The following is a 19,321-nucleotide window of genomic DNA, read 5'->3' as shown; positions in this document are numbered from 1 at the left end:
CCAACCTAGATAGCATATTAAAAAGCAGAGATATTACTTTGCCAACAAAGGTCCGTCTAGTCAAGGCTATGGTTTTTCCAGTAGTCATGTATGGATGTGAGAGTTGGACTGTGAAGAGAGCTAAACACCAAAGAATTGATGCTTTTGAACTGTGGCATTGGAGAAGACTGTTGAGAGTCCCTTGGACTGCAAGGAGATCCAACCAGCCCATCCTAAAGGAGATCTGTCCTGGGTGTTCATTGGATGGACTGATGCTGAAGCTAAAACTCCAGTACTTTGGCCACCTCATGTGAAGAGTTGACTCATTGGAAAAGACTCTGATGCTGGGAAGGATTGGGGGCAGGAGGAGAAGGGGACAACAGAGGATGAGATGGCTGGATGGCATCACCGACTCAATGCACATGAGTTTGGGTGAACTCCCGGAGTTGGTCATGGACAGGGAGGCCTGGCGTGCTGTGATTCATGGGATCTCAAAGAGTCGGACATGACTGAGCAACTGAACTGAACTGAAAGTTGAGATTAGACCATCATCACTCAGAATAGTTTACTATTGATCAAATCATTGGATATGGATAGTAGCATTCACGTGAAAGTACTGAGGCACTGTCCAGATTCTAAATTCACCAAAGGGGAAAAAACTGTTCTGGGTCTATACTGAAGCCAAGCTTGGTGTTCTGAGAGAAAATGAATCAACAGCTAGGATATACACTCATTGGTAACTTTCCTAAATCTATTTCTCTTTTACAGAACCAAAAGTACAAATTCATGTAATGTTATACATAAATTATCGTGCAATTAAAAATTAATCAAACATTTTTAAAAAAACACAACATTTTTTCATTCCAGAAGCACCTTATCATCTTTAAAAAGAATCTTCTGGTAATTATCACTCAGTTCCAAGGTATTTTGTAAACAACATTAGCAAGGTCTACTTATACTGACATCTGTAGATCATCTGAGGCTTGATAAGGAAATTTTTGAAACCCACAAAGCTAAGTTGTGACATTTAAAAAGTCCACACATCTAAATTATTTTTTTAGAGAATTAACCTAATCTGATCAAACATGAGTATTTTGAAATAAATTTAATTGGAAATAAATTATGTTTAATTGGAATTTATTCAGTAAAAAACTAATTGCACCCAGTTATACATCTTGCAGTTGTTGATGTTGTTCTGTTGCTCCCTTGTGTCTGACTCTTTGTGACCCCATGGACTGCAGCACGCCAGGCATCCCTGTCTTTCACCATCTCCTGGAGCTTCTTCAAATTCATGTCCATTGACTTGGTGATGCCATCCAACCATCTCATCCTCTGTCATCCCCTTCTCCTCCTACCTTCAATCTTTCCCAGCATCAGGGTCTTTTCTAATTAGTTGATTCTTCACATCAAATGGCCAAAGTACTGGAGTTTCAGCTTTAGCTTCAGTCCTTCCAATGAATATTCAGGACTGATTTCCTTTAGGATGTACTGGTTTAATCTCCTTGCAGTCGAAGGGACTCCCAAGAGTCTTCTCCAACACCACAGTTCAAAAGCATCAATTCTTCTTGCTCAGTTTTCTTTAGTCCAACCTCCCCATCCATACATGACCAATGGAAAAGCCATAACTTTGACTAGACAGATGATGGTCAGCAAAGTAATGTCTGCATTTAAGTACACTGTCTAGGTTTGTCATAGCTTTTCTTCCAAGGAGCAAGCATATTTTAATTTCATGGCTGCAGTAGCTATCTGCAGTGATTTTCCAGCCCAAGAAAATAAAGTTTATCACTATTTCCATTTTATCCCCATCTATATGCCATGAAGTGATGGAACCAGATGCCACAGTGTGTGTATTTTGAATGATGAGTTTTAAACCAGCTTTTTCACTCTCCTCTTTTACCTTCATCAAGAGGTCTTAGTTCCTCTTCACTTTCTGCCATAAGGCTGGTGTCATCTGCATATCTGAGGTTATTGATATTTCTCCCAGCAATCTTGATTTCAGCTTGTGCTTCATCCAGCCTGGCATTTTGCATGATGTGCTCTGCATATAAGTTAAATAAGTAGGGTGACAATATACAGCTTGGCATGCTCCTTTCCCAATTTGGAACCAGTCTGTTGTTCCATGTCCAGTTCTAACTGTTGCTTCTTGACCTGCGTACAGATTTCTCAGTAGGCAGGTAAGGTAATTTGGTATTCCCATCTCTTTAAGAATTTTCCACAGTTCGTTGTGATCCACACAGTCAAAGGCTTTTGTGTAGTCAGTGAAACAGAAGTTGATGTTTTTCTGGAATTCTCTTGCTTTTTCAATGATCCAGCGGATGTTGGCAATTTGATCTCTGGTTCCTCTGCCTTTCCTAAATCTAGCTTGAACATCTAGAAATTCTCAGTTCATGTACTGTTGAAGCCTGGCCTGGAGATATTGAGCATTACTTTACTAGCATGTGAAATGAGTGCAACTGTGTAGTAGTTTGAACATTCTTTGGCATTTCCCTTCTTTGGAATTGGAATGAAAACTGATCTTTTCCAGTCTTGTGGCCACTGCCCAATTTTCCACACTTGCTGGCATACTGAGTGCAACACTTTAACAGCATCAGCTTTTAGGACTTAAAATAGCTCAGCTAGAATTCCATCACCTCCACTAGCTTTGTTCATAGTGATTCTTCATAAAGCCCACTTGACTTCACACTCTGAGATGTCAGGGTCTTGGTGAGTAATCACACCATCATGGTTATCTGGGTCATTAAGATCTTTTTTGTATAGTTCTTCTGTGTATTCTTGCCACCTCTTCTTAGTATCTCCTGCTTCTATTAGGTCCATACCGTTTCTGTCCTTTACTGTGCCCACCTTTGCATGAAGTGTTCCCTTGGTATGTCTAATTTTCTTGAAGAGATCTCTAGTCTCTCCCATTCTATTATTTTCCTATATTTTTATGCATTGTTCACTTAGGAAGGCTTTCTTATCTCTCCTAGCTCTTCTTTGGAACTCTGTATTCAAATGGGTATATCTTTCCTTTTCTCCTTTGCCTTTAGTTTCTCTCCTTTTCTCAGCTATTTTAAGGCCTCTCAGACAACCATTTTTCCTTTTTGCATTTATTTTTCCTAGGGATGGTTTTGATCACTGCCTCCTGTACAGTGTCAAGAACCTCTATCCATAGTTTTCATGTACTCTGTCTCAGATCTAATCCCTTGAGTCTATTTTTCACTTCCACTAATAATCACAAAGGATTTGATTAAGGTCATATGAAAAGGCCTAATGGTTTTCCCTATGTTCTTCAATTTAAGTCTGAATTTTGCAATAAGTAGTTCATGATCTGAGCCACAGTCAGCTCCCGGTCTTGTTTTTGCTGACTGTATAAAGTTTCTCCATCTTCAGCTGCAAATATAATCAATCTGATTTCAGTATTGACCATCTGGTGATGTCCATGTGTAGAGTAGTCTCTTGTGTTATCAGAAAAGGGTGTTTGCTATGACCAGTATGTGCTATTGGCAAAACTGTTAGCCTTTGCCCTTCTTCATTTTGTACACTAAACCCAAACTTGCCTGTTACTCCAGATGTCTTTTGATTTGTTACTTTTGCATTCCAGTCCCCTGTGATGAAAAGGACGTCTTTTTTGGGTGTTAGTTCTAGAAGGTCTTGTAGGTCTTCATAGAACCGTTCAAATTCTTAGGCATTAGTGGTTGGGGCATTGACTTGGATTACTGTGATGCCGAATGGTTAGCCTTGGAAATGAACCGAGATCATTGTCATTTTTGAGACTGCACCCAAGAACTGCATTTTGGACTCTTTCCTTGACTATGCCCACTAATCCATTTTTTTTCCAAGGGAGAAATGTACTACCCACACAGTAGTAGATATATAGATCATCTGAATTAAATTCACCCATTCCACTCCATTTTAGTCCAGTGATTCATAAAATGTGATGCTCACTCTTGCCATCTCCTGTTTGAATACTGCCTGTTTATCCTGATTCAAGGACCTAACATTCCAAGTTCCTATGCAGTATTGTTCTTTACAGCATCAGACTTTACTTTCACCACCAGATACATCCACAACTGGGTGTTTCCACTTTGGCTCAGCCTCTTCATTCCTTCTGGAGTTATTTCTGTGCTTTTCGCCAGTAGCATATTGGACACCAACTGACATGGGGAGCTCATCTTTCAGTTCCATATCTTTTTGCCTTTTCATACTTTTTATAGGGTTCTACATCTTGGAATTGGCTAAATTTTTGCCCCTCCTCAGCATACTGTAAATACATTCATGCATCCATACTAATTCATTCATTCAGTTTGAAATTCCATTATGTCAGCTAGAAACTTTATTTCAATAGCACAGCTTTGTCTGAGGAGCTGGCAAAGTCAAATATAAAAATAGATGATCCTGGGTTGAGAAGATCCCCTGGAGGACGGGATGGAAACCCACTCTAGTATTTTTTTTGCTTCCCTGATGGCTCAGCTGGTAAAGAATCTGCCTGCAGTGTGGGAGACCTGCGTGCAATCTCTGAGTTGGGAAGATCCCCTGGAGAAGGGAAAAGCTACCCACTCCAGTACTGTGGCCTAGAGGATTCCATGGACTGCAGAGACCATTGGGTTGCAAAGAGTCAGGTACAACTGAGTGACTTTCACTCACTCACTCTAAGAGTACCCATAATGGCAAATGAAATAATACATCCAATTCCATTTTTGTAGTAATATGAGATTCAAAGCTGTTTTTCTGCTCTGTTATTTCTTTTCTTCATTGACTTGCCCATTATGGAGCAAAATTCCCTTTTTCAATCCACTATTTTTCTAGAGGATTAAGAGATATCAAAATGCTTTTAAAAATACAAATATTATTTTATCTACTATTATGATTAAGTAGAACTACAAAACCTTTCCCTAAATAAAGATGAGATATGGTGGTCATTGAGGGTGAAGCTGTATTTACTTTAATACACAGTGGTTTGATTCATCATATTTAACTGAGAATAAAACTACATCCAGCCTTCAATCACAGTTCTCCATGATAGGTTTCATTTATTTCAAAAGGACTAAACTCAATCCTTGTAAACTGCTCTGTGGCATATCTGGATCTGTGCCTGAAAGCTCTGACTGTGGCAGGTTCCAAACTCAGTTCAACATGCAAAAGCATCCTTGTGCAAAAGCAGGCAAGATGATGGCCTTAGTGTTGTGACTGAAGAGATACTAGCACAGCTCCTTGACTTCAGAATATGTGCTGCCATCCTCCTTTCCAATATACTTTCTGAAAACACACAGACTGGGGAGTTTTGTTAGTTTTTTTTTTTTTTTTAATACTCATAAGGAGCCTGGAACTTTGGGTCATTCCAACTGAATTTAATCAATTCTCTACTAACAGTTGAGATTGCTCCTCTTGTATCATTACTAACACTTATAGAATAAATAATTTGACACTAGATTGTTTTGTACACTTGCAGCCATAACAGTTGGATAAATTCTTAAATGCAGGTTACGGGGCAAATTATGTATATGTATATATATATATATATATATATGCATGTATATATGTGTGTCTATGTGTATACTACATGCACATATACTACATGCACATATGTATGTGTGTGTGTGTGTGTGTGCGTGTATTATATTGGACAAGGGCATGTCAACCCACTCCAGTATACTTGCCTAGAGAACCTCATGGACAGAAGAGCCTGGCAGACTACAGTCCATAGGGTTCACATGGAGTAGGGCATGACTGAAGCAACTTAACATGCCCTAATGCAAGTGTTCTATATGCATGTCTATATGTGTACATGTATATATGTGTGCTTAGTTGCTCAATCATGTCCAATTCTTTGTGACTCCATGGACTATAACCCACCAAGCTCCTCTGTCCATGAGGATTCTCCAGGCAAGAATATTGGAATGGGCTGCCATGCCCTCCTCCAGGGGATCTTTCCAACCCAGGGATCAAACCCAGGTCTCCCACATTGCAGGTGGATTCTTTACCGTCTGAGCCACCATGGAAGCCCAAGAATACTGGAGTGGGTAGCCTATCCCTTCTGCATGGGATCTTCCCAACCCAGGAATTGAACCAGGGGTCTCCTGGTGGATTTTTTACCAGCTGTACTACCAGGAAAGCCCTGGTACATATGTATGTGTGTGTGTGTGTTTGTGTGTGTGAATATGTGTATGCATATATATGTAATTTTAATAATCTTTGCTAAATTCCTCTTAGTGGAGGTTATGTCAATTTATATTTCCACAAGCAATATATGACAATTTGGTTCCCCATATCCTTGCCATGGTTATCAAGTTTTAGGATTCCTGCCAATCTGATAGATAAAAAAATGTATCTGATTTCATTTGAAATTACATTTGTCTCACTGTGACGAAGTTGAGCATTTTCAAGTTTAGCCATCATTTGTATTTCAGGGAATTATCTGTTCATATCCTTTGCCTATTTTTCTGTCAGATTGCTAGCCTTTTCCTTGCTGATTTCCAGGAGTAAATTTTATTTTAGGGAGATTAGTATTTTGTTTATAAATTGCAAATATTTTCCCCAGTTTGTCATTTTGCACTTGTTCATGACAATTTTCTGCCATGCAGCAATTTTTTTTTGCTTATTTTCTTGCTTTAATTTTTGAACAAATCAGTCTTTCATTTCATGAACTTAAATCATAATTAAAAGATCTTTGTAACTTCAAAATAATAAAAGATTATACTTTCTTCTATCTTTTTATGATTTTGTTTTAAATTTAAGTACATTAGGCTGTTAGTTTAAGTACATTAGCGTGCTGCAGTCCACGGGGTCGCAAAGAGTCGAACATGACTGAGTGACTGAACTGAACTGACATTAGGCAACTACCCTGTTATGTGATATAAAGTATATATCTAGTTTCATTTATTTTTCCAGATGGATACACGGATGTCTGTTTCTCATAAATGTTTAGAGATACCATTTTATTACATAGTATATTTCATATACATTCTGTCTCTTGGCTTTATAATTCTACTGTTCAATTTTTCTACTCATGTGTCAGTGTCATTCGGTATTAATTATTGAGGCTTTATAATATGTTTTGATATTTGATGTCAACATGTGCCCTCATTTCTCATCTTTGCCAGAGTTTTACTGACAAAATTTAGGTATTTATTCTTTTACATTAATGTTAACATCATGTTTCCAATTAAAAATTGATATTTTTGTTGTTTTTATTGAATTATGTTAAATTTACTAATTATATTATGAAGTATAAGCATAATTTTTAGGTTAAAACTTTTTATCCAAGATCATATATTTTTCCATTTATAAAAATATTCTATTATCTTATTTATTAATGTTTTTAGGGATTATCTTTATCAGTTAATACTTGATTATAAATGTATTTTTAAGAATTTTACTGTTTCTTAATGAAAATGGGATTTCTTCCCTTACAGATTCCAGTAGGATGTTATTTGTATACATGAAATAACATGTGTATAGTTTCAATATATTGATTTGTGCCTTACTACTTTACTAAATCATCTTATTTTTTGTAATTAATGTTAGAGCTAATTCTCTTGAAAATTTCATGTGTTAATCATACTGTCTGCAAACAGTGATAGTTTTATCTCCTTTTTTCCAATTGTAATACCTTAAATCCCTTTCTATTAACTAATTATGTTGTATAGTAGCTCCATTCCAATATTCAAGAAAAGTGACACTAGGTATTCTTGCTGTTTTCATCACATCATATCAATGACACATACTCTCTACATGATTTATTGCTTCTGGTGTCGACCATGGTCACCTGGCTGAGGTCAGTCAATCAGTCAGTTCAGTCATATCCGACTGTTTGCGACCCCATGAATCACAGCACGCCAGGCCTCCCTGTCCATCACCAATTGCCGGAGTCCACCCAAATCCATGTCCATTGAGTCAGTGATGCCATCCAACCATCTCATCCTCTGTCATCCCCTTCTCCTCCTGCCTTCAATCTTTCCCAGCATAAGGCTCTTTTCAAATGAGTCAACTCTTCGCATCAGGTGGCCAAAGTATTTGTAAAATCTCTCCTCTAAGTGACTCCTCTAACCCCTTTTTTATATGACCCTCTTTGGAAGGAAGTCTTTATATGTAGACCACACCTCTCTGAGAGTTAAGTAGCTACATAAAATATTTGGAATTTTTCTGCATAAATTTGTCTCTTCTCCATAGTTATTTATGTATTTACTTATTTATCCATCATTTATGTCCATCAGTATGGCCCCATGAGTATTTATTCTACTCACTGTTCACATTCCAATATTACTTTATTGTGCAGCTCAGATTGTTCCAGCTTTAATCACTGGGTGCTCTTTCAGCTGGCTTCTGCATCCCTCTGACGGACCTCAGTTAATGTGGGTTTTTGTTTGTTTTTTGAGCACTTCCATACTTTCTGACACAATAGCATGCTCCTGGCTGGTATCATATTTTCCCTGTCGCATTCCAAGGACAGACATGTCTCTAAGGATTTATGATTCCTTTTACTGGAGAACAGTTTTAGAAACCAAGAGCTGAGTGATTGCGTTTCTTGCTACTAGTATCATTGCATCTAGGCCCTCTCAGTTGACAGAGCAAGAAAGCTAATACTAATGTGTATATGCACAGAGCTATAAATAGTTCTTTTATGCAACCATATTTATATATATTAAGCTAAATATCTACAACTCTAATCCATTACCATGTAGATCATTCTAGGCTGTTCCCCGTGGTTATAAGTAAACTCTCACTCCAATACTAAGAAACCTATTTCCCACCATCCCTCATCCATTTAATCCACTGTTCCATTTTGGTAAGATCAGAATTATTAACCTTATAGGAAGCCACTTTGTCAAACAGATCATGATGCTTACATACAATTTATTTTTGCCTTTAGGTTACAGACTCCATTCATTTCCAAAGTTACTCATGTCAGTATCTTTTCACTTCCTTCAGTGAAACGATTTCATAAATGTGTTACACAGTAGATTGCTTTGTCATATTCTGCATTCCATCTTATGATTTCATGAGCCTCTAAGTGATTTTTTAATTGCACACATTAAGGTTTATTCTTTGTGCTATGCAGTTCTATGTGTTTTGACAAATGTGTAGCATCTTGTAACCATAATCACAATGTCGCCTTAAAAATATCCCCTAGTTACTGATTCAACTTCCTCTACCTTCTCCCAGACCCTGGAAACTACTGAACTTTTCAGTATCTCTTTTATTTACTTTTTTAAGAATTTCATATAATTGGAATCATACAGTATGCAGTCTTTTTAGATTGGGTTTTTCATTTAGCAATATACATTTAAATTTCATACATGTCTTTGAGTGTGTTGATCCCTCATTTATTTTTATCACTGAATAGTATTTCATTGCATGGATGTATCTGGCTTATCCATTCACCTATTGAAGGACATCTTGGGTGCTTCCAGTTTTCATAATTGATGAAAAACTGCTATAAAGTTGCAAATTAGATGATTAAATACCTAAAGTACAATTGCTGGATCACATGTAAAGACTATGTTTAGCTTTGTAAGAGCTGCCATTAGATCTTTCAAAGTAGCTGTATCATTTTCCATACTTATTAAGCAATGAATGAAAATTTCTGTTTTTCTACAACTAGTATTTCCAGTTTTGTTTCTGTTTATTTGTTTAGCTATTCTAATAGCTACATAGTGGTATTTCATTGCTGTTTAAATTCATGATTTTTTTAATGACAAATGACACTGAATATCTTTCATACATACCGTCCTTAGATCTTCTTTGGACAGATGTCTGTTCAGATATTTTGCCCAAGTGTTAATTCAGTTGCTTATTTGTTTTTATTGTTGATCATATTCTTATTTCAACATATTTCCTCCTAATATTTTTTACAACGATCATTAAAAATGATCATTATTTGTATCAAAGTCTTTATGATGCCTATTTTCTTAATTCCTGACTCAAAATTAGTCAGATTCTTCCAGATAATAGTGTTATCAGGCCCAATTCTAGATCTAGTTAACTAAAACAAAACACAGAAAATGTAGGGACGATTAGGAGCCTAAGAGAAACATCTTTTAGCAATGATGAAGGTGTTGAGGAGAATAAGCTTAAACATCATGAAATAATGTCTCTGTTTCTAGGAACCATGGGAGAGCAAACAGCCCTGACACTCTGAACTTACGTTACAAACGAGGACTTTGCCTTTCTCCCTTCAAGAGCATTTTGTTGGCCTCATATTTGTTGGTATTTCACGGAGAGTGATTAAGAAGAGTATCAGTGCTCCACTGAAGAGCTCTTAGATGAGTAGGCCTACCGGCAAAGCACAGGTGCACACCTCACGTGCAGTTCCAGACCATGAAAGCACTTTAGAGTTATCTGGGAAGATTTGAAATGCTGATGCCCGAGTCCCAGCCCAGTCTGGTTCTTACTTAGTCAAGGTAGCAGGAATTGTAAAAGTTAATACACAGCCAGGCTTGGGAGTCTCTGCTTTCAGACAGGCTTTCCAACCTGATAAACTTTCTTCATTCAACACGTAATTGGTATTGGACTCACTAAAGAAATGGGATGATCCCAAAGGAAAAGAAGCCCGTGACAGAGAGGACATCCTTAGGAGTCTAGCCTGGTGTCATATAAGAAGGTCAAAGTCATATTGGCACAGTCTCAAGAAGAATATGAACCACTGTGGTATACTAGCATTTTGTGAGCTAAACTACAAAATAATCCTTTTAGAAACTTCAGTTATTATTCTTTAACAGATGATTGAAGTAGAGTGAAAATATTCAAGAACTGGAGGTAACAAATCATCCATTTTTTAACCCAGATACAGGGAGAAATATACCCTTTTTATTAGAGATAGATTTCTTTGAATCAATTTCTCAACATTTTTGTGTGTGTTCTGTTTTTCTATATGTTTTAAAGAACCTAATTTTGATGAAACTGTATAAATCATTGACTGTTACCAAACCATTAAGTTCAATTTATGGTTCATCTCATTATCTTGAAGCAGAAAAAAAGTAACCATTTCTATTTTTGAATGTATCTTCGTTAATGGTTAGTGAATTTCAGTGAAAATTAATTCACTTGACGGGTTAAATGTTACATGAGAAAAATTTTTAAAAACGGTCTTAAACTATGACTGGCCCACTGTCTTTCGTAATCCCATCTGCCCAGCACTTGCTTCTTCTCCTAGCCAGCCGATAGAACCACTGCTTTATGTGTTTCCATGACAACTATGGTTCCCAATTTTCTATTACATAATTTAAATAGAAATTCGACAGTAGCCTTTTTAACTCTTAGTCCTTCATCAAAATAAACTTTCTTGGACAAAAAGAAATAGTAATAAGGAAGTCGTTAACTAGTATCTAGGTCAAGGCTGAGAGAGAGAGAGAGAGAGAGAAAACCAGTAAGGAAAGAGGTTTTCATTCATTTTAGTGAAGTTTTAACATATCTCTTCTTTATCTAGCAGAGTGTTTCCCTCTATTTTCCCTATTATTAGAGAAATTGAGCACATTCACATATGTTCTGATTGCTTACATTAGTGAAATTATTTACAGCAACTTATTTTATTGTTTTACTATCACTTTATTTCCTTACCTTTTTCAAACTTCCCTGATTATCTGTTGGTTCAATCTTTATTGTTGTTGCTGTATTTTTTCTGTTTATTTTTATTTTCTAGTCTTTTATTTTTTAATGCACACATTTAAACTTGAACTTTTTCATTAATATCTAGCACATTAGCTCTTCTATTATTCTGCCAAATGATACAAGAATCTTAGAATATTTTACATACATCTTCTTTGTCTCCAACCTGCCATCTCTCATGCCAGCACCATCTGGCATATTCATTCTAAACAGATATTAATTTTTCTAATCAATTAGTTCAGGTCAGTCACTCAGTCATGTCCAACTCTTTGCAACCCCATGGACTGCAACATACCAGGCTTCCCTGTCCATCACCAACTCCTGGAGTTTACTCAAACTCATATCCATCAAGTCAGTGATGCCATCCAACCATCTTATCCTCTGTCGTCCCCTTTCCTCCTGCCTTCAATCTTTCCCAGCATCAGGGTCTTTTTCAATGAATCAGTTCTTTGCATCAGATGGCCAAAGTATTGGAGGTTCAGCTTCAGCATCAATCCTTCCAATGAATATTCAGGACTGATTTCCTTTAGGATGGACTGGTTTAATCTCCTTGCAGTCCAAGGGACTTGCAAGAGTCTTCTCCAACACCACAATTCAAAACCATAAATTCTTCGGTGCTCAGCTTTCCTTATGGTCCAATTCTCACATCCATACATGACTACTGGAAAAACCATAGCTTGACTAGATGGACCTTTGTCAGCAAAGTAATGTCTCTGCTTTTTAATATGCTGTCTAGGTTAGTCATAGTTTTTCTTCCAAGGAGCAAGCGTCTTTTAATTTCATGGCTGCAGTCACCATCTGCAGTGATTTTGGAGCCCCCAAAAATGAAGTTTCTCACTGTTTCCATTTCTAATCAATAGTTTCTATTTTAAAATTTTACTGTTTTATTTTGTGCTCTTGCTCTGTATTTCTCTCTTAACTCATGTCTTTCTCTGTTTGTTTTTCCTAAGAACAGCTTCTAGTTCTTTCAAAGTGTCTAATTCTTTTGAGACTGTCAGATGAAATAATGCTTTGGAGCCTATATTAGTTTTCTCTTGCTGCTAGAACAAAGTACCATAAACTTAGTGACTTAAAATAACAGAACTTTATTTTCCCACAATGCTGGAGGGTAGAAGTCTAAAATGGGCCTACAGGGCTACACTCTTTCTATAGGTTCCAGGAGAGAATCCCATTTCCTTACGCTTTCCATCACAGAGTCCATCCACATCCTTTGCCTCATGGCTCTCTTCCATCACCTTCAAAGGCAGCAGTGTAGCCTCTTCAAGTATCTGTGTCTCTGCATCTTCAGATAATTTTCTTTGGACCTTCTTGTGTTCCTCTTAAGGGACCTTGTGATTATATTTAACACCTACTTGAATAATCCACAATAATCCTCTCATCTTTAGATTTTTTTTAGTTTAATCACATCTGCACAAGGCTTTTGTGCCTATAAGGAAACATTATGGATGGTGGGGATTAGGATGTATGTATCCTGGTGGCCATTAGTCAGCCTACCACAGTTCTTTTGCCCTAATGAGCATATCTTTTTTTGTAATCTCTTTTGTAAACGAGAGATTGGCTGAATGTTCAGCACAATTTCAAAAGATACTCTTTCAAAATCTTGTATTTTATCTTAATATCTTCTTTTAGGATGTTACTGTGAAAAGTGGAGCCATTCTGATGAGGAACTGATTTCACTGTTACAATGATTGTCTTTGGTGCATGTTTTCAGATTCCATTAATGGAGGGGTGTGGTCACCTGAACTTCTCACCCTTGTCAGTGCCTCACCCTCAGCTTTCCATCATTCCTGCTCACTTACGGAAAAGTTCTCAGTCTGCAGTTTATTCACTTTTTCTTACTGTTAAACCAGTATTTCTTTAGCGTTTCTACATACTAAGCAATAGCAGAAGGCTCCATGGACCTTCATTAAGAAAATCACTCAAATGTTATTGCATAACAGCTCCATTTCATCCTACAATGATTCACAGCCTTAGTTATCTACTGAATTTAATCTTAATTGAAATCAAACAAATTTCACTTGGAGGACAACAAGTTTTATTACATAGTTGCCCTTGATGTCCTACCATTAGATTGCTTCATTTACATAACTTCCTAGTAAGAACAAAGCAAATAATTCTCCCTGGATTTAAATAGCCTAACTTCTCAGAAATAAAATTATATATTCTCATGTAAAATTATATATCTAATTCAGGATGTAGATATGATATAGACATAAATATCCAACCATCAGTTTTTCTTTTTTAAAAAAACTAATCCGTTTTTCACTCGTATTATAATTTCTACAATATAGGTCAATGTTTTGCATCCTGGATAAAGTTATGTGGACTAAAAATAGTACCTTAAAATATTAGACTCTTTATATAGTAAGGTAGACTTAATTTTAGACTGTGGTACAATCAGCTAATCTTATAATTATTTTTATTACAATAAAAATTAACAAACGGCAAGGGTAAAGAGTGCAGTTATAGATGGTGAGGTGTCATTGAATGCTTCTGGTTAGATCTTCTAGTGTAATGTAGTCTCACTAACACTGAAAAGTCCTTTTGAAAAGCATTCCCTTTACATTACATGGCTTCCCTGGTGGCTCAGATGCAAAGAATCCGTCTGCAATGCAGGAGACGTGGGTTACGTCCTGGATCAAGAAGATCCCTTGGAGAAGGAAATGACTACCCACTCCAGTATTCTTGCCTGGAGAATTCCATGGACAGAGAAGCCTGGTGGCCTATAGTCCATCGTGTTGCAAAGAGTCGGACATGACTGAGTCACTTTCACTTCCCATTGCATTATTAGAAATGTTAACTTAGACACTTAATCAGGACTTCCCTGGTGGCTCAGATGGTAAACCGTCTGCCTACAGTGCAGGAGACCTGGGTCTGATCCCTGGGTCATGAAGATCCTCTAGAGAAGGAAATGGCACCCCACTCCAGTACTCTTGCCTGGAACATCCCATGGATGGAGGAGCATAGTAGGCTACAGTCCATGGGGTCGCAAAGAGCCGACACGACTGAGCGACTTCACGTCACTTCACTTCAGGCACTTAATCAAGCCTTTGATTTTATGTGCGATTTGTGACCTTGATGTGTGACCCTGAGTAAATGACTAAACCTGTCTGGACCTCTCATTTCTTATGTGCAGACTGCAAGGGCTCAATTAAGTCACCTTTTAAGATCCTTTCTGGTGCTCTGACTTGGAATAAAGCTAGCCAATCAAAGAAAAGACTATTCACTGCTTTTTGTTCTTCTACTCTTTTCTATAACCTGTGATGGCTAAACCTAAGCCAGGGTCCCTTAAACCCGCCTCAGAATTGCACGATCTATTTTCCTTCCCATTCAGTTCAGTTCAGTCACTCAGTCGTGTCCAATTCTTTGCGACCCCATGAATAGCAGCACGTCAGGCCTCCCTGTCCATCACCAACTACCGGAGTTCACTCAGACTCACACCCATCGAGTCAGTGATGCCATCCAGCCATCTCATCCTCTGTCGTCCCCTTCTCCTCCTGCCCCCAATCCCTCCCAGCATCAGAGTCTTTTCCAATGAGTCAACTCTTCACATGAGGTGGCCAAAGTACTGGAGTTTCAGCTCAGGTTAGTATCGTCTAAGGAGAGTGGATTTTGGATTCTCTACCAGCAGTATTTACGCTGCAGGCCTGCAAGAGAGTGGAGAAACGTTGTTGGATTCCCTTCCTTCTCTATCTTCTCCCTCCCAAATCTGACTTTCTGTTTCTTAGAGGTACACTAGGAAGAAGCAATTTTATTGCACTTAAATTGTCCCAACCCAGTGAATGGAGAGTTAGGTTGAGCTCTGCTTAGGGTCCTGAGGTCCCCTTGGGCTTTGCTGTGGATAAATCATGGCAATGTTTATAGATTTCAAAAAGATCAAAGGAACACAAAACTGCACTGCTTTCAAATTATTTCAAGAATGAGTTCTCCTTGATGGACTTTCAGGGTAATAATGGGTTAGTCAGGGGAGCAGATGTAGGACATCTGAAGCTCTGATTGGAAGTTTGGAACCACTGAGAGGAACAGAATTGGTCCAAACTGGAATGACTTGAGCATAACCTTTAAAGGTCAGAGATGAGATCAATAAGAAAGGGTCCATGTGAGGACAAGATCATCAAGACCTAGAACGTAGAGGAGGTTAGAAATTGTTACTCAGAATTTGCTTTATAAGGCTTCTGAAAATTCTGCAAGTATGCAATGGTTATAAAGTTGTGAGTTTCTTTCGGTTCATGGTTTAATGGAATTAAAATTATTTTATTAGATTTATTTATATAGTATGATGACCCTTTGCCTATTATATGCTTTCTGAATATAATCCCAGTTTATTTTGTGCCTTTGAGAGCAAAGTTACAGAATAAAGTATCTTTTACTATCAAAATTATAATTTTATGTATTAGTATTTGTATTTTCTATTTTGGTCTGTGACTTTGCTGCTGTGTATAACAAATTCTTATATATCCTTGTGTTACCTGATCTAACTATTTTGCTGCATCTTTGCCTGCTTTATAATCATTTTTTTCTCTTGCATGGAAATTTCTCTGCAAAGGTAAATTTTTCTTACCAATTATTTTTCATTAAATTTTGTTGGTGTTTAACATATTACATATTTCAGATAATCCTTAGAGTATTTTGATGTGTATATTTTAAAATATGCTCAGAGTTTAACAGTTTAAACTCAGTTAAAACCACTTATATTATTAGTTCCGACTTGAAATAATAACATTTAAAAGAAAAATCAAATGAAGACAAGTGTAACCATATTCATTGTTTCCTTTGCTAATCTGAAAGCCCTTATTATTTATTAATGAATGTATTGTTTTACTTCTATGGTTTACTTCCAGCAAAAGTATGCACAAATGGCCCTAAACGTTTCTCTACAAACTAGGCAGTTTACCACTTTCTGATAACCCAAATGTATACTAGTGTGTCACTGGTAGACTATTTGATGCAGCTGCTTTTGCAAAGCAATTATGTCATCAATGTGCTTATTTACAAGAAATTACATCCCACTGACAGCTTCATCCCCTGTGTTCTTCTGACATATCCACAAGGACAGTATTTCTGTTAGAATGAGGAGGCAGCTATTTTACCGGACATAGTTTAAGATGTACAAAGAATATTTCTACAGAAAAATATCTCCCATCCGGGGCCTTGTCCTTTTATGTGTGATACATTCGCTTCCTATAGCACAGCCCACTGATTTCTCATAACTTAGTATGAATGAATGTACCATCTCACCTTTTCCCTGAGAAAACAGAAAGGGATAAGAAGACAGTGAAAGTAGACACGAGGAACGAAACTCTAAACTCACCTACTTCATCATTTTGCCTGGGGTAAAGCAGATTCTGGTTTTTATTAAATTCCACAATTACCTATATCAACTTTGCACAAAACTTCCATTAGCGTTTGCATTTTTATCTATTACTATTCTAGAATGAGGTATTTTTCTTTTCAGCTTTTGATGGGAATGTAAAATTTTCAAGCTTCCTTGAAACAAGTGAATGAGTGAACTATAAGCTGAAAACTGGAAGTCCTCTTATCTTGGGATGTGAAATAATTGTTCTTCTTTTCTTTTTCAGTTTCTTCTTTGTGGCATATGTGGAATATTGTGCGCCAAAAAAAAATCTGGACTTGTCGTAAGTTTTTGCCATGTTTGTGTTGTGCACTGAACTGTTTGAAATGTAAGAACTCAGAAAGGGAAATAATGACTAGCCAACTTTCATATCCTGAATGTTACTCACTTAAGATAAAAAGACTGACAAATAAATTCTGACTTTTTTTCTTTTCAAAGAAAACCATCAAGATTATTACAGACTGTGACAGAAGAGAAAGAAAAGCTTTGATATACTCTTTAAATACATGAATCTGCAACCCTTAATGACTGCTGTGGATGGAAGTCTCCACTTTTCATTTGTAGACTTCCAGACACAGGAATCCTTCATTGAGCTAAAAAAGACAGAGCTTGAATTCATGGGAAATTTAACTGTTTAGATATGGAAGTGAGCCTAAAGATTGCTGGCTTTGACTGTGAAGTTCATTGTGCAAAGCAGCAAAACAGCTGTGTTGTTATAGTTGCAGTTAATTCCCAAAGATTTTTTTTAATTTAATTTTATCTTATGACTATGAATGCGAATGTCAGCATTCTCAGAAGTTTTATGGTACTGTCTTGTGTCTTGAGGGGTGCTCCCAGTTAACTCTGATGTAGACTAGAGAAGGATTCCAGCATGCTCAAGTATGGATCCCCCCTGTCTTTCATGACATTTTTTTGAGAATTAGAAAGTAGAAAAAAAGTCATGTTTATTTTATTGAGGACAATAGGAAATAACATAGGCCTTTATAAGTTGGCAACATTACTATTGTACATGGACCCTAGAAAGTGCTCTTTGAGACTAAAAAAAGGAGAAGGCCAGGGAAGGGGACTATGCAGTCCTTTATTTAACTCCTTTTTCTAATCATAGTTCTCTTAGTGAGGATACCTATTGCAACAAAAAGGATGAAGCCCCCATTGCTTCAGAAATGTGAGGTGTGAATTTTTAAAAATTATTTTAAGGAAATGTTTAGACAGACATTTTTGGGAGGCTTGTAATTTGCATTTGTGATTCCCCCATCACTCTTTCCCTTGGTTTTCTTACTTTCTACATTTTTTCTCTATCAAGTCTCTCCATGGCTATATACTAACAATTTCTTGGAACATGGATAAAACAAAATGAAAGAAAGGAAGGAAGGAGAGAAGGAACAAAAGAAAGAAGGAAAGAAAGGGGGGAAGGAAAGGGAAGCCCTTTAAAGTGGTGGGAGTGGGGAGCACAGGGGAGAGACATGGAGGTCAGCCTGGCCTGCTCTGACAAAGCACCATGGATTGGGAGTCTCACAAAGAACAGAAATTCATTCCTCACAGTTCTGGAGGCTGGACGTCTCAGGTAAAGGTGCCAGCACAGTTGGGTTCTAATAAGACTCTCTTCTGGGCTACACGTTTCTGGCTGTGTTCTCCTGGAATAGAGCTCTCTAGAATCTCTTAGAAAAACATGGACCTGGTTCCTGAAGCTCCACTGTCTTGACTTAATTATCTCCCAAAGGTCCTGCCTCCAAATACTGTTTAATACTAGGGATTGGGCTTCAGCATAGTAAATTCTGGAGGGACACAAGCACTCAATTCATAGTAGAAGAAAAAGGAAGTTGTTTTATTTTGTTTGTTTGTTTTTTGAAAAACAGGTGTGTCTTTTTTTAAAACAGATCTGTTTTTCTAATTCTAAGTTATAAAAAAAATTATAAGATCTGAGTTTTTTAGAAATTACCATCTACTTTATCTTCCTGTACCATCTGGGGTTTCCATAGAAGACATCAACTGTCAAAGATTCCCCACACTTTAATCAAATTATGTGAGACTTTCTTCACTCGACATATCTCTAGTCTGGTAAGATTGAAAATAGTAGATGGTTAAAAACTTGGTACAGATTTTAACATTTTAATTCTTGAGTTAAAATGTTTTATCTGTATTTGTTAATGAAGTATGTCCTTAAGGAATTAATGGCAATAACAGGAGAGATAGTGTTTTCCTGTAATAATCCTTTATGTTTGTTGTTTGTTTTATTAAACAGTAATTATTAAAAGGCTAGGATGTAATATCTTTCCATATTTTCTGAGAATGAGTAAACACCAAAATATATTCCCAGGTAACAGCATGCCATTTGAATATACTTTAAAAGGAAATAGGACTGACTGATTCTATTTGAAATTGGAGCTACAATTTCCCACTGAGGAT

At 37.0% G+C, this 19,321-nt stretch overlaps 1 protein-coding gene across 5 annotated transcripts in view; it reads left to right on the top strand.

Moving 5' to 3' along the window:
* The window catches only part of TMEM196 (transmembrane protein 196), a 306,657-nt gene that overhangs the window by 278,810 nt on the left and 8,526 nt on the right, over window positions 1–19,321 (top strand). For all 5 annotated transcript variants that reach the window (XM_069586644.1, XM_069586646.1, XM_069586647.1 and 2 more), the window contains one exon: window positions 17,142–17,198. In XM_069586644.1, the coding sequence (XP_069442745.1) occupies window positions 17,142–17,198 (57 nt within the window). The remainder of the gene's footprint in view (window positions 1–17,141; window positions 17,199–19,321) is intronic.

Source organism: Ovis canadensis, chromosome 4 (genome assembly GCF_042477335.2).
Source record: "Ovis canadensis isolate MfBH-ARS-UI-01 breed Bighorn chromosome 4, ARS-UI_OviCan_v2, whole genome shotgun sequence".
NCBI classification, from domain to species: domain Eukaryota; kingdom Metazoa; phylum Chordata; class Mammalia; order Artiodactyla; family Bovidae; genus Ovis; species Ovis canadensis.
The sequence above is the reverse complement of the archived record's forward strand: the minus strand, read 5'-3'. Positions and strand labels throughout refer to the sequence as shown.